The sequence below is a fragment of the Pseudophryne corroboree genome, chromosome 7, assembly GCF_028390025.1.
Source record: "Pseudophryne corroboree isolate aPseCor3 chromosome 7, aPseCor3.hap2, whole genome shotgun sequence".
Taxonomy (NCBI): Eukaryota; Metazoa; Chordata; class Amphibia; order Anura; family Myobatrachidae; genus Pseudophryne; species Pseudophryne corroboree.
The window spans coordinates 375,535,587-375,553,812 of record NC_086450.1 but is presented as its reverse complement, the minus strand read 5'-3'; the positions used below and the strand labels follow the sequence as shown (position 1 = coordinate 375,553,812).

General features: G+C 43.0%; 1 protein-coding gene across 1 annotated transcript in view; it reads left to right on the top strand.

The window, feature by feature from the left end:
• ADAP1 (ArfGAP with dual PH domains 1) overlaps nt 1-18,226 on the top strand; it is a 316,145-nt gene that overhangs the window by 128,736 nt on the left and 169,183 nt on the right. The window contains exons 3-4 of the mRNA XM_063934529.1: nt 11,517-11,608; nt 15,751-15,833. Coding sequence (XP_063790599.1) covers nt 11,517-11,608; nt 15,751-15,833 — 175 coding nt within the window. The remainder of the gene's footprint in view (nt 1-11,516; nt 11,609-15,750; nt 15,834-18,226) is intronic.

The window sequence follows — 18,226 nt, the reverse complement described above, 5'->3', positions numbered from 1 at the left end:
TCACTTTAGGTCAACCGCAGGGCAGAAAGTTCCCATCATTGGTTACAATGGAGCGCATAGGCGCTACATTGTAACACTGCCGTGTGCCGCCTGTCACTCAGTACAGGAGCACACAGCCGATCAGGAGAGTGCTACAACGTGGCACTCCCTGATTGGCTGAAGAAACCCACTTAGACATCAGTCAGAGTGGGTTTCTGGCATTCGTGGAAAGGAGTCCCATGTGAAAACATGGGGCCCCTTTCAGTTCGTGGCTCGGCTTTCCGTTTTCTTATTTTATGCAAGTACGTGGATTACCCCTGGATTTCCCGAGGAGCCTGGACCCCTGGATCTCGTGAGTATAATTTCTTCAACAGGTACCCCTTGGATTCTACTGGAGAAGAGGACCGACCTGCGTGGGAACTTAAGGTAAGTATGTATGTATGTGTGTATGTATGTAATAAAATTATACTTTCACGGTGTGTGTGTCTTGTCTTTTTTTGGGTATTTTTTTAGTAGTAGTACTACAGGTACCAGCGGGCCAGTTTTTCCGTCGCATGCTGGTACTTGTGGTTCTCCAAGTACCAGCATGCGGGGGAGGCTTGCTGGGCCTTGTAGTACTGCTACTAAAAACAATATCTTTTCTTTTACAACAAAGGCTATCAGCCTCCCCATCCGCAGCCCATTGGATGGGGGGGGACAGCCTCGGGCTTCACCCCTGGCCCTTGGGTGGCTGGGGGGGGGGGACCCCTTGATTGAAGGGGTCCCCACTCCCCCAGGGTACCCCGGCCAGGGGTGACTAGTTGGATTTTTGATGCCACGGCCGCAGGGCACTATATAAAAGTGACCCCCGGCTGTGGCATTATCTGTCCAGCTAGTGGAGCCCGGTGCTGGTTTTAAAAATACGGGGGACCCCTACTCTTTTTGTCCCCCGTATTTTTGGGACCAGGACCAGGCGCAGAGCCCGATGCTGGTTGCTTAAATATGGGGGAACCCCTGTCATTTTTTTCCCCATATTTCTGCAACCAGGATCGGCTCAAAGAGCCCGAGGCTGGTTATGCTTAGGAGGGGGGACCCCACGCAATTTTTTTTGAAAAAATAAGCACTTTCCCACCCCTTCCCACTGATATACATGCACGGATCTCATGGATCCGTGCATGCCTATCCAATCACGAATAAAAAAAAAAGGTCTGTTTTTTTTTAGCACTTTTTTACGAGTTGTAATTTTTCACGGCAGTGTTTGTTTGTTTTTTGCTTTGCACTTCTTAGTAAATGACCGAGATTCATACTTAAACAGCCGCGTTTTGACCGATGGTGTATTCATTCGTAATTTTTTACTTGGACTTGCAAAAAATTACGAATGCCCTCATCTCTGCCGTGATTAGTGTTTAGTAAATTACCGAGATGACACTTTGATGAAAAAACGGCATCTCGGTCAAAATCGGGAGCTTAGTAAATTTCCCCCTCAGTGTGTTGTGTTTCTGTTGCATAAGCGAGAAGGTGTTATGAGGCGGCTGGACGGCCTTAGCAGTTTTCTTCATCCAGTCACTTTAGAAATACCCCAGATCATTGGTTCTTGGGAATTGTACAGTAATGACAGCTGTTACTTCAGTGTTTATTGACTCATGCTATAATTTCCAAATACTTTTAGGCTGGGTACACATCAGGACGAAGAGCAGGGTTGGACTGGCCTACCTGTGTCGGTGTGTGGCCAGTGGATCAACTTGGACCAAGTTACAGACACTGCACTTGAACTGTACATATACATAAGTTACGTTATACAGTACTATACTTGATGCAGTCTCTAATGGTTAGCCAAGCCTCTGTGACAGCTGGCCACACCCTCTGGAGACTGGCCATGCCCCTAAACATGGGCCCCTACAACTGCATTTCACTGGTGGGTCCTTCTTGCCCCAGTCCGACACTAACGATGAGTGTCCCAGCTGACTGGTAGAATGATAGTATGATATATCACGCGGCCATACACACTGCATGATCCAGTGTACGACAGGATATATCGTTACCAGCCGCATCACCTGCATGCTGTCGTCAGCGGGGTCCGGCCATCTGGCAAGCAGCACATCCTATGGGACGACCCCACTGACGACAGCCAGGAGCGGACAATTGCAGGTACACACTGGGCTTGATGTGGCTGGAGGTGCTGTCGCTGCTGCTTACATAGGTCTTAGGACGCATCATCGGATCAACTGTGACAACATCAGCCAGCTGCGTGACCGTAACTCATGGGGTTGCACAAGCCGGCTGCTGCAGATCCAACAAAGAGGCCAGAAAATCTCTGTCTTCTGAGATCATGGCATTGTCACTCCCCCAAAATAGAGTCGCTGCCCATCCCCAAATGGCAGCAGTCTGCAGCCAATCTGCTTCCGACATTGCAGACCCATATAGCACGTGCAGTATGGGTCCAGTGCATGTGCAAAATACTGGATATCAGTACTTTGTGGCATGTGCCGCACTACCTTCGGTACCTGAATGAGGCCACTTGAGCAATATGGACGATATCGTTCCACCTCATGTCGGAACGATATATCATCCAGTGTATTGCTTAATGTATACATTAAGCGATACACTGGTCTCTTCAGACAGTTTATGTTCCCCTGAGAATGTATCAGATCTTGTAAGGTTTACCTATAATTCTGATTACCAGTTTGGTTGGACACTATAAGGTAATTGGACAGGGGGCTTGGCTATTACTGACAGTTGGCAATCTGCTGCATTACCGTGGCACTCACCAGGGCACAGACTGCGGAGGAAACTTGATCCTGCATGTATGTTTGTGCATGTTGAATGTGAAGGATTGCAGATGTGTCCTCATACACTTTAGTGTCTATACGCCATATCGTGTGAGATGCCCAACGCGACTGAGCCACTCTGATGGGTGTAGCGTATTTGATTTTTGTTGACATTTTTCTTCTTATTCGCATTGCAGACACAGCAAAAGCCCACTCACAATGTACTACAGACACTGGGCTGCGACTTTAACCGCTCAGGAATTAGTTTTAAACAGGTACAAAGTCACAGATGAAGCACAGCGCAGTTTGGTGTGAGAAAAAGGTGTGGCCACTGCATCGTATCACTTTGTATAGAGATTCAGACTAAGTCACACACAGATGTACAAATGTCGCACATCAAAATGATCAGTGCAATCTAGCAGAGCAGTCTTGCCACTCCGTTTTAATTGAGCAAAAGATGCTTGGCGTGACCAAGTCGCCCAGGATTTATCGCGCCGAGAGGGGCTGTTTGGCAGGACTGAAGCCACACTGGGGGGGTCATTCAGGTGATGAGACCCGTCGTTGCAAAGTCCAATTTTTGGTACTTTGCACATGCATAGGAAGTGGCATAGGATGCAGGCTAGATCAGACTCAGACTGTCATTGATTGCCAATCTGATGCTGTTTCAAGTGCGGGTAGGGGGCACACAACAAACTCCATTTGGAAAACAGAGGCGTGTCGCCGCCGTTTAGGGGCTGGGAAGAGGCCAGGGATCGCAACTGTAGCACAGAGATTTCCTGGCCTCTGCAACAGCTGGGTGCTTTGATGCAACGGGCGGGTGCTTTGATGCAACGGGCGGGTGCTTTGATCCGATGCGGCGTCCTAGGACTCAGATCTGATCACCACTACAGCCGAAGGCATCTTCATGTAATAGATGTAGTTTCGCTAACCTCTATATGGGTCAGCTTGAGGAGTCCCTCATCTGGGGAGGCCCCTATGGGGCGAACCTGGTGCTTTATGGTCGCTACATCGACGACCTGTTCTTCATTTGGGATGAGGATTTACAATCCACTTCTTCCTTTGTAGCACATCTTAATTCTAATAATTATGGTTTACGGTTCACTAGCACTGCGCACATGTCACATATTAGTTTCTTGGATATAGATATCTCCATTAAGGATAACAAGCTCATCACTTCAACATTCCGCAAAGATGTGGACACCAATAATTTTTTGAATTATCGAAGTAGTCACTTTCGTCCATGGGTAGATAATATACCGAAAAGCCAATTCTTAAGAGTTCTCCGCAATTGTTCCCAATCAGAACAATTTGAGGTACAAGCGGCGGAACTCACCACTGCTTTTAGAGATCAGGGATATCCAGCCACATTGGTTAAGAAGGCCTTAACAGAAACCCGCTCCAGAGATAGAGGATCATTATTAGTACCCAAACCAGCAAGGGAACAACAGTCTATTACTTTACAACAACCCAGATTTATCTCTAAGTTTAATATGTGCTCAGGAGAATTGCGTAATATAATAAATAAAAAGTATCCCATATTAAAAACTGATAGGGTGCTTTCTACTTTTTTGGATGATAAACCATGTGTTACATACAAAAAAGCGTCAAACTTGCAAACCTTTTTGGCCCCAAGTCATTATAAATCACTGGACAGTGATACAACAGATAATAATCTAATGTTTGGAAATAAAAATACTTGGTTACAAAAATGTGGAAAACAAAATGGATGCTATAAATGTAGGAGAAGGGGGTGCATTACATGTCAATTTATTATGGATAAAACGAATTCAATCCATTCACATACTCATGGGACCCAGTTTGAAGTAGTGGGCACCATAGATTGTCAAACAAGTTATGTGATTTATGTGATTAATTGCGTGTGTGGGATCCAATATGTGGGTCGGACTACACGGGCATTACGCTTGAGATTTTTAGAACATAAGAATAATATACTGAGGGGAACTAGTCATCATAGTCTAGTTAGACATGTAATGGATAATCACAAAGGAGATATTAAAAATATTAGGATACAGGGTCTAGAACACATTAAGGCCACTATTAGAGGATGGGACAGATATAATCTCCTCTGTAAACGGGAAGCATTTTGGATATTTGCTTTGGGCACCCTTTTCCCTAATGGTTTGAATGATTGTATTGAAATGAACAATGTTTAATGTTCATATGAACTTAGATTTATATTAATTTCAGGCTGATAGTGGGGTAACCCATTTGATATCAGCATTAAATGTAGAGGTTTATTGTATCAATTTCTATAGTGGTATAATCTCTTTCAGGGTTCTCTATATATATATGTTCTCTGGATGATAGAGAGAGATCATTTGTGTATTTTAGAATATTGATCTAGGAACTTGTGTGTCTCATGCCTGCATGCTTTGATGCTTTGTTGTTTTGGGTCTTTCTTACTTCCATTTGGTAGTGAGAAAGCTATTAATTAATAATATATATGGTATGATGATGTAATGTACTAGGGACTCTTTACACTGGGAGAGATATGAAACCAACCCTATTTTAAAAACATAAATGAATAATTAAATGATAAATGAAAAAATAATGAAAAAATAATAAATAATATAAGGCAGGGATGTGGTGGTATTTGAACCCAGGTCTCGTGGTTGGGTTGGCCTGATATTAGTGGGGTGCGCCACAATAAACACATTTAAATTATAGAGGTTGGAAATATATACCTATCGCAGTGTAAAGATAGTAACTAATGATATGTTTAAAAAATTGTGCTATTTTCTCCGCGATGTCAGTATTAGATTATTATTAAATTGTATTTTAAAGTATATATAAAAGATTTGTTTATTATTTAATATGTTATTAATTTTGTTCATGTTAGTGAATGCATTAAAAGCATTAGCTAAATACTAAGGTCAACATGAATTGTTTGCTAGAGACCACACCCGTTGAACAGCATTAGATTCACACCTGGTAGCAATTGGGTGTGTAATTGTACTAAGTACTGATTGGTTGAGGAACCTCTTTTATACTGCACTAGTCTGAGTAACAGACATACCTTCTGAAGAAACCGACACGAGCTACGTCGGAGAAACGCGTCAAGGGGCTGTGCTGCGGAGTTACGGAGCCGCCATAACAACTCTTTATATCCAGGACATCTCTACCCAGCTGCATCTAAGACCTGTAGTGCCCATCCAGGTGCGTCTCACCGTTGTGATTTCCAGCTTGGTTTGCTGCCACTTTTGCATGTGCCGGTCGGTCCTTGTGCGATAGGACCCGGCACCAACATCAAACATCCACCGCCGCTGCAGCTACTTCGTCCTTGTGCAATAGGACACGGCATTAAGAACGGCATGTATGGTGAGATTTTACCCTATTAACGGCAGAGGGGTGTCATCATTACATTGTTAAAGGAGTTTAAATCACCGTATTGTTGGAGAATCATTGCGCACCACTGCATGAATACTGGCACCATCGAATGAGGCAATTTACTATACTACAGGCACTGCATATAATAACAGGGATTCAGCTGAATAATAATTATCTTGAATATCAAGGAACTTTTTTCTCCTTTTTTACTGGATCAACCATCATAGGAGTTAAAAAGGGATCACATGAATATATTTATCCCAATTCATCATGAATATATGTTATGATATGATCTAGTGTCTCTTTATATTGGCACATGGCTCTCTAGCTCCGTTGTACATGATTATACTAATTGAATTTTAATGCTGTTCACAATAATAAATTGTTTTTATTATTATGTATGCTTGCGCTCTCTATTATAATTATTTATAGTATTTGTGTATTTAGGTATAACAGAATACCTTTTGAGAGCAGCATTTGTTTATTTATTAATTATTAATAGAGTGGTCTTATATCTAAAGCGCCTGTATTGATTTTCCGTCTAGGATTATCTTTTAATTTTATTCTTCATGTAATAGACGCCTCCTGCTGCATTTATATACAGCACTACCCGACTTCACCTGAATGACCCCCTGTATGAAGACACATCTGCATTATTATTTACTGCTTCTGTAAGAATGTAGGGCCTGATTCATAGTTGTGCACCAATGCTGCCGCAGATGTGATCTTTGACTCAGAGGATGTGCGACAATATGCTAATGTAACAACCGCTGGGATTTCTATAGAGACGCCAGCCTGAGCCTTCACAGCTGCCCGCAACTGCGTACACATTCGCCTTGAGTAAGTCTATGGGCCTAATTGAGACCTGATTGCTCCTCTGCGAATTTGCAGAGGTTTGTGATTAGATAGTCACCGCCCAGACAGAGTGAAATACCGCCCGTGTAAGTCTGCATACGCTGTACGAAAAGTTTTGCAAACGCCGGCCAGCTGCAAATCCATTCGCAACTCACTCACCATTGAATGATTTCTCCAGTCTGTGCGCAGCCCAGGTCTTACTCCTACAGTGCGACAAAATCAGGCTGATCGGGCCGGAGCTGATGTCACAGACATATGTCTTTTTTTTTAAATTATGCAAAATGACTGATTTTGACTGTTTACCTTGAAACAGCAGCGGTACATTTATGATTCTTACTGCAAGCGTAATCGCAAATCATTTGTTGCGCATTGTGGCAGTGGCACATGCACAGGTTACAGACAAATGCTTAATTACGAAACATCGACCAACCTTACATCTGTGAATCAGGCGCGTAGTTACACCAGCTCAGACCGTGAAACTAGTCTGGCATTTATCCAGTCAGTTCTTGATACGTTTTCACACTGTGCTGCCTAATGATAACATCTACAATGTCGAAAAGCCTTTGTAAAGTCTCAACTTTTGATGCATTTCTCTGAAAATGGTTACAAGGCATATCCGACACCGCCACCTGCGTGTGCGATGGGTGAGGAAGAACTTTCTCCCTTTGGCTATTTGATTATTCTTCAGTTGTAGCAATAAGAGTCTTTTCACGTAATTATGCCGTTCGCTTGCAGATCTGCAGCCCTCAGTTGAACTGTGAAAATCCATTCTGTGGCCACTTTCTTTAACTATGCATATTACTGTTAATACTATGGATAACTGCATGTTTTGCTGTGGAATCATTGCAGTTGCAATGAATGAGGGTTTTGAGGAACCTCTTATTCAGTTGGTTTGTTTTAAAATCACGTGTTTATTCATTTTTACTCAATTGGTATACAGAACTTGGGGTCTATGCACTAATAAAATACCAACCAATCAGCTTGTTGCTGTCATGCTACAGGCTGTGTATGAAAAAAGACAGGAGCTGATTGGTTAGTACTTTATTTCTCTCCCAGGCTTAGTACATAAACCCGAAAGTACCAGCCAGCCAGCTCCTGTCATTTTCAAGCATAGGGGTCTATTTGCTAAGCCTTTGATTGAGATAAAGTGGACAGAGATGAAGTACCAGCCAATCAGCTCCTAACTATGTTACAGCCTCTGTTTGAAAAATGACAGTTAGGAGCTGGTTGACTGGTACTTTATCTCTGTGAACTTTATCTCCATCCAAGACTTAGTAAATAGACCCCATAGCCTGTAACATGGCAGTTAGTAGCTGATTTCTCTCCAATAATTAGTACATAGTGGTCAAAGTGGAGAGAGATAAAGAACCTAATTCAGCAGCATACACTGCTGCGATTCAATCGCATTCTCCCCGGCCCCACTGCAGTGTGCCCATGCAGGACCCGCACTGCACGTGCATGGGCCGGAGAGATGGGATCGCATCTCAGTGCTCCGAAGCCTCTGCCTGATTGACAGGCAGAGGCGTTCGCGGGGTGGCATTGCAGGGATGATGTGTCTATAATGGCGGTGGGCGGTGCTGTTTTCAGGGTGGCCAAGTGATCTCACACATGGCCGCTGTGATGGAAAACATAGCCGCCCTGCGCCTGCCTTCGCAGCCGTGCTGCAAAGTCAGGGGGGCATACCCAATTCATTAATGCGATCACAGTTGAATTGCTATTGCATCGCTGCCGGGCATTTGCATGCTCTGTGCTAGGCGGCCCCCAGCATGCGATCGCAAACAGTTGCAGCTTTGCTATATTAGCAAAACTGCAACTGATTCTGAATAAGTTCCAAAGTACCAGCCAAGGGCTCTTGGGGATCCTTGACCATGACCACCAGAGCCCAGGTGGGTTGGGATGAACACCCGTACAGGCCTAGTAGCTTCTGGGAATACTCTATTTTTGGGGGCCTTCTTTCCATAGGAGCTATAGCCAAATGCAATTTTTTTGTTACAGGAGGAATTGTCTTCTTTCATAGTGGAATCCAGGCTTTCTAGCACTCAGTTGGGGTGAAGATTTTGGGAGGGGACTGCTCCTTGCAGTTTTCAGTGCATCATATGTGCTCTAAGTGGAGGCAGCTGTACAGTTATTTCTAGTTCTCTGCTATTTGCTATTTGGTTCATAAAGCCCAATACACATGTGGTGCTCATTAATTTGGTAACTTTCCTGTTATCTGCCCACCATGTTATTCTCTTTGCTTTTATCTGCCCGCTGCCTGTTTCTCCTGGCATGTGCCTGCTGCTGCCATTCTCTTTCTGCTGCCTCCTATTATGTGCCCACCACTGCCGTTATCTGCCTGCCGCCGATGTTATCTGCCCGCTTCTCCTATGTGCCCGCCACTGCCATTATCTGTTTGCTGCCTCCTGTTATGTGCCCACCACTGCTGTTATCTGCCTGTCGCTAACGTTATCTGCCCACCGCCTGCTTCTCCTGTTATGTGATTGCCCCTGCCATTATATGCCTGCTGCCTCCTTTTATGTGCCTGCCGCTGACGTTATCTGCCAGTTTCTCCTTTTATTCACTGAACTTTTGTAAATCTGGACACAGATGCCCATACGCAGTCAATGGAATCCATGTTGGGAAAAGCAACATATAAGAACAAAACCTGTTGCGGCATGTTGGATTAGTACCTATGTGAATTCTTAGTGGAGGGCAGATAACAGGAAAGATCCCTAATTTGATATGCATAGGACAATTCTGTCAATGAGTGAATGGTGTATTGCAGATGGGATTCCTACCTCTTTATTTTCATATTCCCAGACAGGGAGTCTGGCCAGGTGTATGACCAGGGCGAGGTCAAGATCACAGTAGAGCTGCAGTCATTTTATGTGTTAGAGCCCCGTCATGTACTTCATATGTCATCAGATCCCCCTCATGCGCCTTATATGTCATCAGAGCTCCCTCATGCACCTCATATGTCATCAGATCCCCCTCATGCACCTTATATGTTATCAGAGCCCCCTCATGCACCTTATATGCCATCAGAGCCCCCTCATGCCCCTTTAAATGCCTTCACCTCTCCTCCAGATGGCAGATGCCACCATTACCTGATTATCAATCAGAGAGCCCCATCATGGAAACGGGCTGCCCCTTTTTGCCATCAGACCGTATAGGACTCACTCTCTGCAGTAACGTTTGGAATCCTCAATACAATGATCTGATTAAGGCATGATTATGAGCAGTGGCAGAGGCCGAGCGACACTGAGTTACGCCGTGATTTCACTGAAGTGCAGCCGACTGAGTATTTTATTCATATATGGAAAACTTATGTAGTATTCTGTATGGACTTTTTATATTTCAGTTAGAAGAAATGGTGTGAATAGTCGTATATCATTCTAACTTTGTTGTCTTAACAACAGTAATATTATTACTATTAATAATAATATATATGTGTATATATATATATATATATATATATATATATATATATTAACTAGTTACCTGCCTGTCAAAATGACATTGCTGCTGGAAGCCGGGGTGTAGGTGTGTGTGCAAGCGCACGCCCGAATGGAGCAACTCTTGAATTGCCACGTCGGGCGCCTGTTATTATATAGGATGGTTAAATAATCACCAAGAAGACTTCCTAAGAATCCTACTGTAAGTAGTGAATCTCATGACTACAGGAGTAAGATTTGAGCTTTATACAATAGATTCAGAAAATGCACTATATGATCATATTAAATCCACCCACAAAAACTTCCCCCAATATATAGTATTGGACGTGCAGATATATGAATGCCAGACAGTTGACTCACATACATGAATCCTTAAATGAGTAAAGTCTAGTTACTGCTCTCCGAGCAACCCAGAGCAGCCTGTCAGCCGTTACAGAGGTAACTCGGCCGGAGGAGGCAGGCAGGAATGGGAACTTGCAAGTGTGAAGTGAAAAAAAACAAATTAGTAAAATTTCCTGATGCTGCCTGTCTGGGATTATTGATACACTGGACTTCAGACTGTCTGGAGTAATCTTGGGTTGGTGTGCGTATCCCTAATTACAAGGAATTTCAATGGTGCACATTAGGAAACTAACTTGACAGAATGCAGTGAGAGGTTGATGTGGCTTGTCTGCGTGATTCAGTAGTATGATTTGTTAGGCAACTTATCTGGCAACTGCGGGTCGTTTACTTAATCATTTGTTTGTATACACTGTATTAGATGGGAACTTATGAGTATAGCTGTTATTCATGTCAGAGATGTCAGCACTCATGTATGCTACAGTAGTATAGAATGCTTTCTTATAATATTTATCAACATTGTCCTAGCAAGAAATAATTGTGGGCCTAGAATATATGGGGCAATGCAGTAAGCAGCTTGTCTTGGCTCCATAGCAGTACACAGGAAAAGTAGCAATGTTTAGCCTACTGTAATTGGCTGTATGTGCACAGCAGGGCTGAACATCGCGCAATGTTGGTCGGCAAATCAGCACGTGTTGAATTGGTCCCTATGTCCTCATTATGTAAACCCAATTAGAAGGTATAATATACATTGATAAAGTTGGTTGAAATAAAAAAGAGGCTACAAAACTAAACCTGTTCCTTCTTTTTGCAGTACATGTCCGGCCTGGGGAACAAGGTAGCAGTAACAAAATATGAGTCTAAAGTGCCAGCATTTTATTACAAGCCAACAGCTTCCGATTGCCAGTAAGTAATCGTCTTTTTTTTATGTATCTTGTCTGTATTAAATATTAAAATCAGTTAGATGGTTATGTGTTTGGCACACTCTTCTCTGCACAATGACACACAGAAATACACACCCCAGATTGTCATGATCTTAAAGAAGAACTACGGCACATGAGAACTCCCAGTGGGATGCAGTCAATGTACCGGCTGTAGGGATCCCGGTGTTTAGAAGACCGACACCGGAATCCCGACAGCCAACATTTTACCGACAAACGGCATCCCGACACCAGCCCTGTATTCCCAGACGGTTGATGGGTTCACGCCACCAACCGAGTGGGAATAGAGCCTGTGGTGAGCGAAGCGAGCTCCCAGCCTCTTCCAAATGTATGCCCATCTCCGGGTTATTGGAAAGGTATGGCCACCCCAATGGGACCTCCATACAGTACGACAGATCCATATGGCTCAATGTACAAAAAGACTCTCATATATATTGTGAGTGGCACAATTAATATGGATACCGTGCACAATAATTAATTATAACTAGCATGCAGTGTGATATTATATGATACATGTCAGTGTCTTCAGAACGCCAATAGTGTATGCTTATTTCATACTGAGAATTAAATATTACTGAGGACACAATACAGGACACTGCATATCAGTATTTTTATAAGAGTTAACCTTGACTGCATGCACGGCGCACACTAAGTGCTCTTAAGATACGTGGCAATAACTTTACCACGTACTCAATCCCTTAAAATATATACCATTAGTGCACAAATACAACCTGTACAGTTGATAAACTGATTGATGTGTATCACTCACAGTTAGGTTGGCACAGTACTGTATATCGCAATATATGCACTGATGTGTGACTTAAATCAGTATTGCTACGTTAGCGTTCACAAGTATACTATACACCAGTGATGGCTAACCTTGACACTCCAGCTGTTGTTGAACTACACATCCCAGCATGCCCTGCTACAGTTTTGCTATTTGGCCATGCTAAAACTGATGCAGGGCATGCTGGGATGTGTAGTTCAACAACAGCTGGAGTGTCAAGGTTAGCCATCACTGCTATACACTCACATCAATTAATTTCTTATTGCTGGTACGCAACCTACTATTACTGTTACATATACATTGGTGCACTGTTGGATGTTTATACGCAGGTGCACTACTATTGGAATGATATCATCTTTATCGCTGCAGATACCTGTTCTAGCCTGTCTTGCTACAGCCCAATATTATCTTATGTCTATACACTAGCATTAGGGCTGTAACACACTAGCCGGTTGTCCGGCTTTTTGCCATCCGGGAGAAACCGGCAGAGTCTCTCACACAGGACATCTTTGAGCCGTGTCTGATGCTGTGCGCATGCGCAGCATTAGACACGGCTTGGGAAAAAACCGTTGTGTGTGAAAGCTCCCCTTCACACACACGCACAGTTTACAGGCTGCAAAGACTGCCCGGCAGCCGGACCTTCCAGTGGATAGTTCCGGCAGCCGGGCCGGGACCGTGCCGTGTGTAAGGACACATTGCGCTCAATGTGTCTTTGCATCACGGCAGCGGTTAAAAGCCAGCCGGGTTTTTGCCGGGCGGCGCCAGCCGGCTTGTGTGTTTTAGCACTTACCCAGGCTCTTTCACATGTATCTATCATCAGTTGCCAGTCAGTAACAGTGTTTCGATATTGCAACATTTCAACATAACCGGACAGACTGTCAGTGGCACTGAATTTACATTGCAACAAACTAGATACATATGTTACCAATATTGTGGATCATCACTTAAATAGTGTATTGCAGTATTATCTCACTGTTAAAGACCAGCTTTATTATTTTACAGTTTATTCGATTTATGGGGCAATCATAAATTAGATCAACTGAGTCATTGCTGATACAGTACCTCATTTAGCCTCAACCTTCGGGTTCATGAACGTGTAGATAAGAAAGCACATAAAAGAATCTAAGGAATGGACACATCTGCTAAATGTTTTTAATCTTTATTCACATATTTGTTTTTTTTCTCAATCCTTTTTCACATTTCCTTTATTTTAATACTTTGCTCATCAAACAATAAAGGACAATTAGTCCCGATATGACAAAAATGTTAAATTTATCTTTACTTCTTGATGCATTGGGCATTTAAGCCTCTGTTGGACAAAATGAATACAGGGAAGCTTCAATAAATCCGTAATAAAACATTACATATATTATAAGTTGGGTTGTGTGCACCCTAGTTAGAACTGGTTTCTCTCTCTTCTCCCCTCACTATGGGGATTTGACAATATAACCATATGGCTCATAGATTGCAGTCCTCTAGCTGTGGAAGACCATTGCATTAATACGTAATCCAAGTAAGACCTGATAAGATGCTGCTGCACAAGTCTGGAAATTAATTATGCTGATTACATATAATTATTACAATGTGCCCTCTATGGGTGAAGGGTGCTTTGGCAGCTGTAGGACTGAAGTCTGTGAGGACTGTGAAGTGATGGTGTAAATGTAATGTTGGGGGTTCCCAGGACAACGGTAAACACCTTTCTAATAGCCATATAACAGGAGGATTATTAAGTAGGATTAATGCTGAGGTTATTGTAGTGGGTTAGCTTCAAGTCTCCAGGCAAAAGTCTGCATCGAAGTCCATGGACACACCATGCAGTGCAGCATAGCACACAGGAACAGGAGTATATATATATATATATATATATATATATATATAGTTCCAAATATGGTCGCACTCTCACAAAAGGCTATAACATCCACTGGGGTGACTCCCAAGAGGTCCAGAGTGTGAGTCCAGACGTCAACGTATAGAAAGGCAGCATAAAGGGGCACTCACCAGAATTTTGCACGTAAAAAGCATTGAGTATTTTATTTATACTTATCAAGGTGATTTCACAAAGCGAGTTCTTTCAACGTTTCGATCCATCAGGATCATCGTCAGGAAAATACAGCATAAGCAGCATGTACAAAAAATTGCATCCGTTCATGTACACCAGTATCGATACTGGTGTACATGAACGGATGCAATTTTTTGTACATGCTGCTTATGCTGTATTTTCCTGACGATGATCCTGATGGATCGAAACGTTGAAAGAACTCGCTTTGTGAAATCACCTTGATAAGTATAAATAAAATACGCAATGCTTTTTACGTGCAAAATTCTGGTGAGTGCCCCTTTATGCTGCCTTTCTATATATATATATATATATATATAACAGTATGAGCGCATATACAAGGTAAATTTAAAGTCCCATGGAACTACAAGTCCAAGGCTGGACAGGAAATAATGTTCCTCACAGTCACTGACACCCAGTATTACTGGCAGATGAAATTTGTCAATGTGCACCTCTGGGACTTCCAGCTGTCGCTTCCCCAATGACAACCGATCCCAAACGGGTAATAGTCCTGCCAAGAAATTGAAAAAGCAGGGAGCGCCAATAGTGCATTAAAAGTGTATAACAGTTTATTATAAAACGTCCAAGTCGGTACCAAGTAAGAGGCCGTACCATAAAAGGCGATTAAACCACCGCTTGTATAACCAGCACGAGAATTACCCAACAGTGCAAACAGCGTTCTCAGTTCGGAGTGCATACTATACAAACTCTTTTCACTGCTTTATGAATAGATTACTAGAGTGTAGGATCCTTGAATAAATCTAAGCAAGTAGAACCTGTAATATGGAGGCAGGGTTTGTTAAAGGAAGACCATGTTATCTCCACTGGCTCACGTCGCCACACTTTTCACTGTTTCATGAATAGACCCCATATCTCTTGGTTTGTAAGATATTATTGGTTGAAATTATTTTTCTAATACAAAGGTATTGTGAAAAAGTCTTTCATTTGGTATGAGCTCAGCTAATGTACACCTGCCATATACATGGTATTGTTATGCTGAACACACTTGTCAGTGATGCAATATGTAATTAATATATATAAATTTGGTGCTAAAATGCTCTACAATAGGAATGAAGCAGTTATCACCACATAAATCTGACAACCTCTTTCATACAATGGGGACCTCATACTCAGAGAGATCCATTGCAGCATCTTACTGAATTTTCACAAAGCCAGTGGGCTTGTTGCACATAGAGCATCATCGATGATGTGTCCAATGCACAGACATTCCTCTGAATTATGTGTCCTTTGTGCTCACTTGCAGAGTACTTCGCGAGCAGTGGATTAGAGCCAAGTATGAGAGGAAGGAGTTCATCTACATTGAGAAGCAGGAACCTTACTCTGCAGGTATGGATGGGCTCTGCTGAAGCTTAGCTGCCCGGGGGTGAAATAAAGCAGCCAGAGTACAGTGCATCACATCAGACTCTCTAAACTCTCCTTTTATTTTTTTACTTGTAACCCAGTTTGTGCTCTGTTAGATTTGACGCCATATTTAACATTTCTCTGTACATGCTGTACAAGATAGTGTATAGTCACAGGATCAGGGTAGCAGAAAGGCCTCCCCTGCAGCCTAACTCGAACCCCCCCAACCCCTCCCTTGCAGCCTAATTCTCCCCCCCCCCCCCCAGGCCCCACAGCCTATCCCTAACACCTCCCTTGCAACCTAGCCCTAATCTCTCCTCTCCTAACCTCTGCCCACAGCCTAACCCTGATGTCATTCTGGCAGTTTCGACATTCCACATGTCCACATTCATAGAATGTCTACACGTTGCCTGTCGACATTTTAACAATGTCAACAACATACTTGTTAACATTTTAAATGTCGACCTAATGACTGCATCCCTGTACTTAGGATAATGGAAATAACAGTACCAACCTGTTGTACAGTAGCTGCAGGCGGTCTTGGGTGCTGGAGTAATTATCGAGGAGAGGGAGCTGCTCGGCGGGTCACTAAGGCGGGTCACTAAGAATAAAAATTGTATGTTTCCTGTAATGGAGCATTGTATATTGGGACAGGACAGCACAGAGTAGTGTATATACAGAACCAGGACATCAGTTTATCACATAGTACCATAGTATGCACTGAAAATACAATGTGGCATCGGTAATACATAGGTAACTGTGCAAAATGCAGCAACACTGTACAGTATGTAAAGTGCAGGTATGAAGAAGTAACAGTGCTCACCACTGGACAGTTGGACATGAAGCACCTCTATAACCAGGTCCTCAGAGTGATGTAAATATATCTGCCAGTTTTATTAATAACTGGCTGTCCTGTGAATCACTGTGCACAAGTTTAAACATTCCAGTAAGGATAAACCATACAAATGATAATAGACTTTCATCATTCCATTTGCCATTTCTTTATTAGAATGTATTACACCTGTCACCTGAGTTGGGTAATGGTAAGCTAGAGTGCACAGCTATTCACAATTCTATCCCAAAAGGGAAGGGATTTGCAATAATGTGTTAGGTTTGAATTATAGACGACATCCTGGGTAAAGTTTAATTTATTTTTTTTGTGCGTCATAAGAAGTCATCCCGTGCAGCATTATACCATGGTCAGGTGACATACACCTGTGTCACTGATTGGGTTGTTGAATCACATCATGCCAAAAAATGTATCTGCTGTTTCCAAGGGCTCAGTCACAGAGATGTAGTCTGCACCTGTTGTGGTCTATTGTTCTCCTGATCCTCATTCACGACAGAGCCTGAAGGAGAATGTTGCAGCAACATTAAGGATTAATGATCACTACTTAATATGCGTATGGGTGTTTACATGGGCGTGTGAACAAAACTTTCTGCTGAATGATTGAATGCAAATCTAAATTGGTAGTTAAACTTAATAAATCTAGTTTTCAGTTGACGTGCCAAATGACAGCACCACACATGGAGTGATGTCTGGGCAGATATGTCGAAAACTGTCAAATTGTGTTATGTAATCACTCCATGTTTTATCAGCTGACAATGGACAGTCACACAGTACAGGCAGTAATTTGATTGGCTGAACTAACATGAATGAGAATCTAGCCAATCAATCGTCTAGGAATCAATAGAAATAGGGGTTACATCTAGCGCTAATAAACGTGAGCAGCTCGTATGCAGAATACATTTTGATGGATAGGTAATCGATTGACAAGCGCTATTAAGAATATGTGTTAAAGGACAAAGAATAATAAATGAACATGAGACATGTAAAACAATAAAAACTATATGCTATGTTTGCAGCTCTTTTTGACTTATTTGTAGGGGTGGATATGAACATACCTCCCAACATTACCCTCTCCAGGAGGGACAAAATGCTCTGCTTCTGGACTTTTCTCTTAATTTATGATTGCCGGCACCTGTTTTGAACACGTTAATGGATAGAAAGGTGTTTCAGCACAGGTGAGGGCAATCATAACTTAAGAGGGAAGTCCAGGAGCAGAGCATTCTGTCCCTCCTGGAGAGGGTCATGTTGGGAGGTATGGATATGAATTAGGCAATGTACAAGATGCTTCTGGGGAGCGTTGGTGGCACAGTGCGAGCCGTGCTGTCCGCTGACCCTAAGCTTACCCTAACCAGCGATATGCTTCACCCTCCGCCTGCCGGTGCTGTATGGAGACTGCTGCAGCTTTCGGCGGCGTCTGGAGCTTTACCGGCGGTCTCACTCGCTCCTTCGACCAGGCGCTGTGTAGAATGCCGTGGAGCGGCCGCGGCGCTTCGTGAAGACATCACTGGCCGATGGAGCGTGGCGGGGA